The sequence below is a fragment of the Salarias fasciatus genome, chromosome 16 (genome assembly GCF_902148845.1).
Source record: "Salarias fasciatus chromosome 16, fSalaFa1.1, whole genome shotgun sequence".
Taxonomy (NCBI): Eukaryota; Metazoa; Chordata; class Actinopteri; order Blenniiformes; family Blenniidae; genus Salarias; species Salarias fasciatus.
This window is the reverse complement of record NC_043760.1, coordinates 21,020,566-21,032,706: the sequence shown is the minus strand read 5'-3', so window position 1 is coordinate 21,032,706 and position 12,141 is coordinate 21,020,566. Positions and strand designations below refer to the sequence as shown.

General features: G+C 42.9%; 1 protein-coding gene across 9 annotated transcripts in view; it reads left to right on the top strand.

Annotated features, from left to right (window-relative positions):
- The window catches only part of dip2a (disco-interacting protein 2 homolog A), a 75,263-nt gene that overhangs the window by 44,417 nt on the left and 18,705 nt on the right, over positions 1-12,141 (top strand). For 4 of the 9 annotated variants that reach the window (XM_030112489.1, XM_030112487.1, XM_030112488.1 and 1 more), the window contains exons 3-7: positions 4,466-4,585; positions 4,680-4,799; positions 7,645-7,908; positions 9,389-9,526; positions 10,899-10,940. In XM_030112489.1, the coding sequence (XP_029968349.1) occupies positions 4,466-4,585; positions 4,680-4,799; positions 7,645-7,908; positions 9,389-9,526; positions 10,899-10,940 (684 nt within the window). The remainder of the gene's footprint in view (positions 1-4,465; positions 4,586-4,679; positions 4,800-7,644; positions 7,909-9,388; positions 9,527-10,898; positions 10,941-12,141) is intronic. The other 5 variants (XM_030112491.1, XM_030112492.1, XM_030112490.1 and 2 more) reach the window with 2 other exon arrangements.

The window sequence follows — 12,141 nt, the reverse complement described above, 5'->3', positions numbered from 1 at the left end:
GAAAACAGGAGTTTCAGTGTTCCATGATGAAGTCGCATCAACAGTGATTCTGCTATTCTTGGCTCTCATAATTAGGTGAAATTATCTGTCAGCCGCATGTTAAGTTACCTGCTGCGAGAGATAGAAATGAAAAGATTTGTTGAATGGAGACATAATAGAGATCGTTGTGATGGGAGTGATAATGGTTGCTTAATTATAATAGTAATCGCAGTTACTCAACAATAATTCATGAGGTTACGGCTCTTGATGTTTTTGGGTGCTTCCTTAATTCCACTGCTAAGCTCTCAATAGAGAGCGATTTTATTTTTGAGTATATTAAGTTATTTCTTGTGTGATGTTATGTTGTTGTTGTCACCAGATGGAATTTGTTGTCTTCCACCTTTTGTCAAATAGAGGGGTTTTTTGAGAACGGATGTCATCATTTTAGAAATCCAGATGTGGGTTTAAGTTGTGTCCCTGATTTTACGCTGGGAAGAGAGCTTCATATTGTTAATGCACACATCCACTGAATGTACTCTGAGCCCCGGTTGTGCAGCCAGTCAGTCTCGGCCACTCCTGGCAGCTTATGAGTCGAGGTGGTTTGTGGCGAATCTCAGGGAGACATTTCTGCCTGTACACTTCATGGTTCTCCGTCCTCCATGTGATGTCCATAGCAGTTTTTGGTCTGGCCGGCTCTCACAGAGACGGGCCAGAGTGGAAACCGGGGTCTGGTGTGGGCCACTCGCTCGAGGCTTTCCACTGGAGTTAGCAGGGCTGCTGCGTGGCTTGGGCGGATCATCTCCTTCATTCTCTTGTTATCAGGGACTCATGCGCTTCCTTTGCGTTCACTGCTGTGTCTGTCCGGGCTGGATCTTCACGGCTAAATATGGGAAAGGACGGATCTGTTATATAGAGGATAAATCGAAAGGCTGTCGGAGTGGGTGAGATTCTTTATATGCAACACATGCCTCCAGTTGGATGAATAGATATGTTGGGATTTAATGACGCATCCATTCAACATGATGAATCAGTGGGCTAGCGTTTGACAGCTGCAGGGTTTAAATAGAACAATAGATTGAAGGCCTTGCCCGGCCTCCATACAAAGTTTCATAAGTTGTTTTTCTGCATGTATTTCTCATTTGTCATCCATCAGTGTACGGGCTTTGCTTTAGACAGTTGTTTTGGTAAACAGTATGTGAATATAGCCTCAAATAAACTGTGTCAGTTGATATTTTTTCTTATTAACTTCATAGCTTTTAAATGCAGTCAAAGCTTTTATCGTGAAGCTTGTGATCTGAATATATTTAGACTTTAATTCAAAGCAGTGCCCGTGTCTGATTCTGATATGCACACCCCGGCATCATAATTAGCAGAGCATGTTTGCTTTCTAAGAAGTAAGACACGCACGTGTCGTCAGCCACCGTGCCCCTAAGTAAACACTGCCATCAGACAGGTGATAAAAATTCATCGGGATTCACTGTAAACCAATAACCACATCTGCGATGACGGAGCAGGCCTGTGATTGGCTCCGTATGGTGTGCCTCTGAAGCGTGGTCTGCCCAGCAACCGGGTCTAATGTCCTGGCTCTGGCTGATTTTATAGACCCGTCTCCTGGGGGAGCTGAGCCTGTGGAGAGGCTGGCGTGTGACTGGGCTGTCGGAGCGACATAAAGGTCCAGCGTATATTAATGTGTCTGCCCATCCTCAGGAGAAGATGCGTCGTGCGGGTGTGTGTGTGTGTGTGTGCAAATGAGTGTGTCAGACTCCACGTGCTGCGTGTCCTTAAATGTCCCACGGCCTCATTTTACCTCGCACAATATTTGAGGGTGGTGTTGTTTGGCAGATTTAGTGGAAGTGTGGAAATGTTGCTCAGCTCTGCAGTGTGTTTGCCGCCGCTGTCGGAGAGTTGCTGACTGTGTGGAGCTCACTGATCCCCACTAAGCTGCCACTGAAAGCCCGGTCGCAGTCTGGGTCTCCGGCTGGGGCTGGCTGGGGGTCCGAAGGGTCAATTAGGTGTGGTAGGACTCTTTCCCCAACAAGGTATTTGCTAATTGGTATAAAAGCACAGACAGTTGATGTTTTCACAAGATTCTATCTACAGTAGAGAGACTAATTTGTGGGTTTTTAGTGAAAACGGGATCTTGAATGGGTGAGCTGTGACCCTAAAGTAGGTAGCTGGCTTGTTTTCAGTGGGTCATGGCTCAGACAAAAAAAATAAAAAAAAAAAGGTTCTGATATAAATCAATGGAGTGTTTTGAAACTACATCCCAGAAGAGATTGATTTTATTTTTTATTTAATCTGATAAAAAAGGCTAAAGTTGCTGAAGAGCTTTGCTTCTGATTAAAATACAGCCAGTTAACTAACTTCTGGCATTCACCATTAAGCTTGTTTTTGTTGTTGTTTTTTTGTGTGTGTGTATGTTGGTATTGTGTAATATTCTGTTGAACCTTGTCAGGTTCAAATTCCATCCTGTGTTAGGTCAATGAATTTGAAAGTTAAATATTCTTTTGGGTTTGTTTCTGGGCTTGTCCTTAAGGTCTGCTGGTGGATCTGGTGACTTTCTTTGAGAATTCATGTGCGATACTTCATGACCAGCCAGTGTTGGATCATAAACGATATTAGTTGTGGGATCAATTTTTTTTTCACGGTTCCTATTGGTCGTTGTAAGAAAGCTCAGTCAGGACTTCTTCGATATCAGTCCTTCCTGTTTCCATCAGCTGTGTTCTCCGATTGTTCCCTGTTACCTGTGCAAAGACTTGACTACTTTTTCTTTTTTTTTTTCTTTTTTAAGAAATGCATCATTTTCATTTTTACAGTGAGGAAAATATAATCAGGAAAGTGTTGATCGAGAGGTAAAGTCCAGGTTCTGTGGCTTTGACAGACTGCAGTCCCACTTGGTCTGGAGGTGTTGTTGTTTGAGATAACTACACAATGGCAGCTATACACGGTTTACAGAGGCGAATTATAGGATAGTATTGTTTTTCTTGCATATTGAAGTATGTTGTAGCAGCCATCACCTTGAATCAGCGACAAGTTAAACTTACTGTTGTATCAAAGTTTAGAAAATCTATGGAGACGCTAACAAAATAGTAAGACTCCTAAAACTAAACAGTCTTAAGGAGCGACAAGAACTCATCAATGATCTCAGTACACTGGTCATAGCGTAGTTACACTTGTATCTAAGAGGAAAAACACACACCAAACCTTTGTAAACAAAGTAGATATTATACAGAAAAACGTCTTTTGTAAATATGATATTAAACACTTGGAAATATATACAGACAACCAGGACTTTGGAGATTTTACATCTCTTGAATGTTTTGAGAGTTTTTAACTGGAGATGAACTAAAATTGTGAGGCTGCAAACGTCATTGTAGCATCACGATCACAATCAACTTCATGAAAGTGGATAAATAGACAACCTGAAGTTGTTCTGTTAACAGCTGCATCAATGACTCTGACACGAAAGAAGATCAATTGGGTTTTGAATACATTCTGCTAAAATGGATATAAAATGCATTTTGTTGAGTTTGACTTATCAACATTCACTTTAAACAATGATGGGATCTACAACAAGTTTAAATATAGTGGAATTGTCCTTCCAAGGAGATTTATCAACAGGAAAATACCCAAGATGATGATAAGATTAATAATATAATATAGGATAATGACTATTTTGTGTTCTTCCAAAGGTTTTCGGTGCATCTCTGCTCTTTCTCAATGTGAAGTGGTTCATCAATACATTTCCAATACAGCACGATTCACGTTCATCTCATTTAGTCAGATTTTTATATTTTCTGTGTTATGAAATGAATAGTAATTAGATTTCTTTCTTGTTCTTCTTCTTTGTTTTCATCCTTCCCTACTACTTCAAATTCACTGCAATAGTAGCATCAGAAAAAAGGAGAATCAGAGCTAGTGATAATGAAGTTTGTGGTGTGACCTTCCCTCCGGCGCTTGCCTCAGGTCTCCCGTCTGATGCTAACCGCTGGTTAGTTAATGAGGCTCGGATGAGGGTTGCGTAAGTGCGGAGATGAATCACGGCCCGCGCCGTGCAGTGGACAGCGAGGTTGACGGCTCTCAGAGCTTGATTATTTTAGAATGCTGCAGTTAGAAGATGTTTTCTTCTCGACATTCATGGTGCTTAATCACCTCCTCTCAGTTATGTCTGTAAAATTAGCATTTGCCTCCCTTGGAGCTCGCGGGCAGCTGCGAGCTTTGGAGTTGTGAGAAAGGCTGGATTAATTAAAGTGAATACTTTCCCGACTCCCAGATAACTGTAGTCAAAGAAAGCTGTCTAAGTAGGGATTTACCATTAGGCCGGGGCATACTTGATCCAGCTGAGCAACATTTGGCTTCGTTACGCCATGTCCAAGAAATTGTGTGGTTTTTCTGATGTGATTTCCTGATCTTTATGTGGTTTTTTTTTTCTTCTTCTTTTTTTTCATACACTTTCTGTTGTAAACTGTTGCCCGTCTCTCTGCAGGTGTAGATCCATCTCTACAAATCGACAACAGGATCCAGGCCTCCTCCCAGGCGGTGCTGCCAGGTTCCAAACACAACAAGTCTCGGGCAGCCAACACCCGGGATGAACGCTTTAGATCTGGTAATCATGCGTTCGTGCTGCCAGAAAGTTCGAAATGCCCCGGCGTTGTTTCCTCCACGCTGTAGTTAAACTGATGCTGATGTGTTTTCCTTAGATCTGCACACAGAAGCCGTCCAAGCAGCTTTGGCAAAGTACAAAGAGAGGAAGATGCCCATGCCCTCCAAGAGGCGATCTGTGCTAGTTCAGTCATCTGTGGAAGCATGCACCCCTCCAGGTGGGACCACAGGTTTCTCTAAACGTGTGTTCTTGCGCTCACCGGGTTGTTTGTTTGCTTCGTGCGCTCCCATGAGCATTAGAGTGAAGGACGCCTACTGTTGTATCCAGTGATTGAAATTTATGTTGCCAAGCATTTGTTACTGGGAGAAAAGGAGCGGTTTGATGAATGTGTCCATTCTTTGCGATTATAATGGGCTCAGTTCTCACCACTGTATTTCCAGGCAGACCTTCCCACATGAGTTGCATAATGAATGCATAATCTTTTATATTTTTTTTTCTTCCTCCCATCATCTCAAGACGTTGACTTTTGCCTGTTTTATAACAGATTGCATTGTGTGGGTCAGTCTTTTGTCATTCTGCAGTTTCTTTTTGTTTTTTGTTTTTTTAAATACTTCAAAAGTCATTTTGTGTTTCTTCCAAGCTCTCAGTAAACTATCTGTTTGAAATCTTTAACAGTTTCTCAAACACTGTAGTGGCTTTATCATTGCTGTCTGAGGTGGGGGGCCTCAAAGCCTCAAGTCTTGGATGAAGCGAGTGGACACAGCAGTGGAGCAAGTAACCGGATTAAGAGCTCAGACACTGCGGTTTGAATAGGACAAAGATAAGGACTCTTCATGGTTTTCTTGAGTTGTTCTGACTGATCTACAGTAATCTACTTTGAATAAGGTGCATAGGTGTGACAGAGAGCCTCCAAACAGAAATGCTGCAGAGGTATTTGAAATTGTAGTAGATCTATCTATTTCACTAAAAAAGATTTAAGAAAGGAAAACCGAACACTAATGGTAAAAAGTAGTGTCGAATATGGCTGCAGTCAGCAGTTCCCTGTGAGAGAAGTCAACTCATGCAGTAGTTTTCCTGTCAGGTGTATCCTGCATAGGAGATAAATATGGAAGAAAATATCCAGTGGATGAGTCTAGAAACTTGTCTCCGGACTCATAGAACTCTTTCAGAAATCCACCATTATAATGTGACTTTATCCAGCAGGAAGTTGAAACCAGCTCCAGTGAAGAGCAGGACTGAAGATTTATCAGCACTGATAGATTCACATCTTTAATGGCTATGAAATGACATCTTGGCATATTTGCACCGTTCTCTGCTCAGTTTTTCTCTATTTCCTCCTCTGTCTCCTAATCCTCCCTCGCTGCCAGCCTTTCTCTGTCTCACTCCACCGTCTGCTTTTGTTTATGTCTGTTTTTTTACCCGTCACAGATATGCCTTTTTTTTAATCTTTAGTGTCGCTCTCAGTCCTTCCTACCTCTCCTTTGCATTTGTTCGCTGACCCTCCCTTTCCCTGTGCATCTATGTCAAGGTCACCCAGATAAGATTGAGAAATAACAAGCGGGGTCATAAATGTGAGATCACCCACATGAGTACGCCGGCTGTAGAGACATTAAATTGGTTTGCTACAATCACACCTCCTCCGGCTCACACTGCCTCGGCAAGGCCAACAGGAAGTGGCAACCATTTTTATTTATTTTGTGGACTTTTCCTCCAAGTTCTTCCAACAAGTGATTAACAGGATTAATTACATGAAGGCTCATTAGTGTAGAGAACATCCGTCAAGCATGTGTTAATCACTGTTTTCTTAATCTCCCTGTGTTCTAAATATCTTTCTCTTTTCATTGTCTCAGTGGATTTGAATGAGTTTTTTTTTTTTTTTTTTTTTTTTTACCTTTATGAAAGCTTTGCTTTGTGTTTCGTATTATATGCGTCAGAGACTTTAGTGTGATTTGTTTTTTGACATGTGAGGGCATTTATAGTTTCTGTTGGATTGCTACTTAGCAGGTGCTGATCATATAATCACCAGTGACTAAGGCAAAAAAACAAGGTTGTTCCCTATTTCTTGATTTTTAAAATGGTTTATTAAAAAACAAAAACCATCAACCAAAAACCATCAACCAATAGTGGTCTGCTGTTGTATAATTACAGACAAAAGTAATTTCTGAGAGCTGCCCGATATCTCCTTCATTGCTTTCAAGTTGTTCTTATTTGAGACTTTTTTTTTTTTTGAAGAGACACCAGCTGCTCACAGTTGCCTTCAGGGACCAGGAGGAGAATCGTCAGGGGCTCAGTTTGAGTTCAGCTAATGACACCTGAAGCACACACTCTGAATGCTCTTGTTCTGGAATAAACCAGCTTTAGATTGTAACGGTGGTGAGGTTTGAAAGTGCAATGCATGCAGCTACAGTTTTTGTTTCAGTTTTCTAGAATGCACAAGCATAAAATAATTATGAAATGTATTGCTGCTGTCTTGTGACGCAGTGGGTTCAGTTTCAGGCCAGAGCGGTTTAATGGTGCAGAAGATAAAGTTTTTATGACTACCCGACACCTACGTTACTATGGGTTGTCTGTTATAATTTACATAGTAGATACAGAAGTGTCTCGATTTAGCTTTATTGACGTGGATACAGAGCGAAGATCCTAATGTACAGAAGTGCAGAAAAGCAATATTTATTGGGGAAAAAAAAAATCCAAAGCATGGAAGCGGTGTCCTCTTACAAGAAGGAAAAAACTATTTTAGAGTCCAAGCATTTCCAGGAAGGAGAACCAGAATTCCAGAGGGCAGAAACTGATGCACGAGGTGTGCAAACTGAACAGATGAAGTGACGCTGTCATGTTTTTGAAATGTCACATGTGTACACACTGGGAGTAACGAGACACAGGAGGGAGAGACTCCAGGGCAGCCGTCCTGCTCCACAGACGGCAAACCACTACATGAAGCTAGAAAAATGATATACTTGTTAACTGTATTCAGCATCATCGTGCATAAAAGGATTATATTATTGATAATGGTTTGAGCCCCATATTTATGACGCCTCCCTCTCTTCGCCTGTCAAACTCAGACACCTCCTCGGCGTCGGAAGACGAGGGCTCGCTGCGCCGGCAGGGACGTCTGGCCACCTCCACGCCCTACCAGGGCCACAGCCACCCGGCCGTTGAGCACTGGTTCAACCGCGTCATCCAGGGCTCCTCCACCTCGTCCTCCGCGTCGTCCACCTCGTCCCACCCGGGAGGGCGCATCGTCACCAACACCTCGGCCCACGCGGCGCTCAACGCCAACGCCGCGGCCACCGCGCTGGCCGACCTCATGGCGCACACCCAGCTAGGTCAGTGACACGCCGAGCCGCACGGGTTTTGGTCGACGTGTTTGCCCTTTACCTACGTTTCACAGCAGTATTTTCCGCAGCTCAATCACAGACGGCGTTGTCCTGCTCGTCTGTTATCTCCCTCCAGATACATAAAGGCTCTTGATGATGGTGAGACAAAGGGAACCGGCGACAGTTTTAATTCGCGTCTCTCTAATTAGTCGCCGCTGTCTGCCGCCTCTCTGTCATTCAGTCGCGGAAGAAAGCTTGCAGCCACGTCTCTTGTCAGAAGTGCTTGTTCCATGTGACCATGCGAGTGTCACAAGCTAGTTAATGAGATTCAGGGGATCTATCACATAAAGAGTCCGCCGCAGCAATGAGAGATGGTTTCTAGTGAGTGTGTGTGTCTGTGTGTGTATGTGTGTGTGTATTACTGGTAGTGTTGTCCTATTTGTATGGAGCTGTCTGGAGCTTCTTCTTTTTTTTTTTCCCCCCCTCCAGCTCATCTTTCCTCAAGGTTGCTGTCATAAAGTTGCAGCAGTGACTGGCGCAGTGAATGAAGCTGTAAATAAATCTCCCACATTACACTGCTCCTTCATGCCTCAATCACCAATTCTGTCTGTCAGTCACTTTAACAGCACACGGGGACGACTCACATGCTGTCTTCCATCGGCAGCATTTTCAGCTGATGTGAATGGATATGACTTAAAAAATAAAAGAAGAAAAGGATTTTTTAATATGGAAACACAGCCATGTTGTGCAGCTGCTATTTGCATTAAAATGCAGTTTGATTATGATTGTTTCAATTGCAACAGTTGTAATTACAATAAACCAGAGGTTTTAGGTGCACATGGAGGTTTTTAATGCCACCTGAAAAGCATCACAAGCTTTGTCTTAGTGGCTGGAAGCAGACTCCTTCACATTATTCACCACAATAATGTTGTTCACGTCTTTTAGGGCAATAAAAACCAGAATTCTCACTGCGTTCATTACATGATTTTTATTTGCTATATTTTACAACTCTTTCTACTGTAATTGTACTTCTACGGTTTTTTCTGAAAAAAAAAAAAAAGATAAAGGAACACATTTTCTGCTTGGAAAAGGCATAAGATAGGATGTGCCTTTATTGATCTCCTGGTGGAGAAATTTGCATACCCCCAAACCCTCCACTTTTCCTGCTGCAATAGAGTTTCACTGGTAACAGGCTTTCATTTTAAACTCCATGTCTCTACGCATTGTTTGTAAAATCAACCATGTTTACATCTTTAGGTTTATTATTTAGGTTGCATATGAACAGTGGTGCTGATAAGGACCACTGACGATAAAGCATTATCATTTTTTGTTTTGAATTTAAAGGTAAAGCGTAAACTCTACTCAACTCAACCAGCTGTCAGAGCTTTTTGTTTTCTTACCCGAGGAGGAGATTTTTCTATAAATGCGACAGCCCAAATCAGCCCGGCCTTTGACCTTTTGACCCCCGACACCCCCCCACTCGCCACAGATAACCACTCGGCGCCCCCTGACGTGACGGGGCTGTCGGAGCGCTCCTCGGTTCACGCGGAGCGGTCCCAGGTGGCCTCGGTGCGAGGCGTGTCCCGCAACTACAACCACCAAACCAGCGTCATGGAGACCGCAGACGGTACGTTCACGCACACACACAGAGCGTCCGCTCCCTCTCCCTCTCTCCCCCGCCGTCCGTCCCTCTGTCTTCTCCTCAGTCAGTCTGGCACAAACTTACCGCCTGACCCTCTCGCGTTGCCATGGTAACAGTGCACCTCCTCAACCCCCACTGTGTTTCTGCCTTAATGTCTGATTTTGTGATCAAATAAAAAACTCTGTAACTCTGAGAACACAAGGACGTTCTGTCTTCTGATTCCTACATTTCTTTGTGGCGTTCAGAGCGTTTTGTGCTCGGCTCTTTCCTGTGTTGTTTCTGAAACTGTTCAATACACGGCGTCCAATGTTCCCCATCATGCAAACAGTGTTTAGTCCGGTTTGCACACCGCGCCGCCGCCAGTGTGGAGCGGTGGATGTTGCGTCGTGTGAAGATGGATAAACACAGAGCTATGGTGTCGGTATCTGGTGTAAATTACATTTGATGTGCATGTCAGGCTCTCCCTGCCATCCACACGGATTTACCCAGACTGTTTCACCGTCCTGAGCTGCCCGTAATGCAGTGCTGACCTGCTGACAGGAGACTTTACAAGGATGGAAAAGAAACGAAAACAAAGGGAGGCTGTTATAGGTTTACCGTTGTGGAACAATCCATGCGTGGAGCTCTGGTGTGCCTCATTAGTATATTCTTTCAAACCATTTGTTTCAAGATTCAAACAGTCTTCCTATAGTTGTTTTTTAATTGATAATACGAGTTGTAAAATGAAACTTTTTTTTTTTTTTAATTTGCTGCTGTGTTCCTGTATTGGTGAATTTATTTCATTATAGTTGAATCTTTTTGTGCTCTTGCTGTGGTCTTACGTCTTTCTGGGACTGGACTTTACAACACTGATTTTAAAGAGTTCCACACAAACTTGTGGCTTTCCCCGTCGTCTCCACCACCTTACTGCAGGTGACCAAGACATCGATCCATGTACAGAAGCAGCTCCATCATTTTTCTCTTTTTGATCTTCATCCATTTACTGTGCATAACCTTAAAACTCATTTTGCTGTTACTAAATCCCTGGATTGTCTGCTAGTTTATGCTGATGAATATGATTCATTCTCGTGGATATTTTCTTTTTGATTTAGGTCTTTTATACTTTTGTCTGGTTTAAAAAATAAAAGTTTCCGTTGTTTTGAATCCAAACATCAAATGAAAGATTTTCTACATGGACTTATAAGAATGACCAAAATAACACAAAACAGGAAGAAAAAAACTCGCTCTATACAAAAGAACTCTGAGCTGTTGATGTGCCATTCTCACCTAAACGTGGCAGCCGGTTGATTTCTCACACATTCACACTCAATGTTAGCAGGAGTGTTTCCATTGACATCCTGATGTGTTTCTCCTCTAGGCTGTGAGTGGAGAAGTGAAGGATCCCTCACTTTAATTGATGGTATTTATAACTGTTCCTCCAACTCTGTGGCAGCCTGCTGTATGTGCACTCTGGTGTGTGTGTGTGTGTGTGTGTGTGTGTATTTTTTGCTTTTGCCACCACCGTCAGGTCTAGCACTTGTCCAAACCATGTGTGTTTTACGATATATGCAAAGCTGCCGTCAGTTCAGTTGCACACTGCTGTGTGTGTACATGTGTCTGTTTGCAGGGGTGAGTGCGTCGCAAAGCGTTTACAGTGTATTGTATCTTCCGCTGTGGCTAACCTGAATGTGCTCCCAAATGGAGTTGTGTTGAAGCACAATGTGTGGAAAAAAGTCTTGTGTGTTCTGTGTGTGACTGTTTATTTGGCCTTGATGTGAAAACTTAACATGTTTACATACTGATCGCTTATCACAAACTGAGAACACTTACAGAGTTTATGTTTCTCACTCAGTTTTGCAACGTTAGCCCACAGCTATTAATCGCACCATTTTGCACAGCTACATTTTAACACAGACTCTTTGATCAGTGAGGAAAACATACGATATGGGGACCGGTGAACAGATACTGATACTGTTAGTGTCTATTGAGAGTATGCACATTACCTTTATGCCCTCTAGTTTACACTACTGTCAAGACATGCTTGTTGTAGCTTTTATTCTTCATTATACTCAGACCAGTGACTGCTACAATATTCAATGTTGTCCATGAAATCATGAAAGTGTGATCTTATGCTCAGCTGATGTATCAGCGATCAAGCCTCATTAATGGACAATGTTCAGAGCCAGCATGTCGACTTGCTTTCTAATTGGCCCATCAGGTGCTGTTCTGACCCCCACATGTCCACGACCGCTACATCTGTCTCTACTGGAGGAGGCAGGCTCTGTCCAATCCGGGCTTATTATAGTAAGACGGATCAGGCAGGCCGTGCGCAGCTGTGGCCTTCAGCTCCTGTGGCTGTCTGGAATGTCTGACTCTACCCGCTCCTTTTCAGAACTAAATATGAATTCATTTGATGGAAATAATGCTGGAGTAATTGCAGTTTGAGCCCATATTCAAAATATGAGGGCGGCCTAACCCAACAATGCCCCTGTTTTTTTCATTATTCCTCTGGTTCTCTCATTTTCTCATCTCTCCTGTTCAACTATTCTTCCATTATCTTGGCGAGGATCCACGTCTCGCAGATCAGTCTTTTTGAGCACATTTTTCTTTTCTTTTGTGCA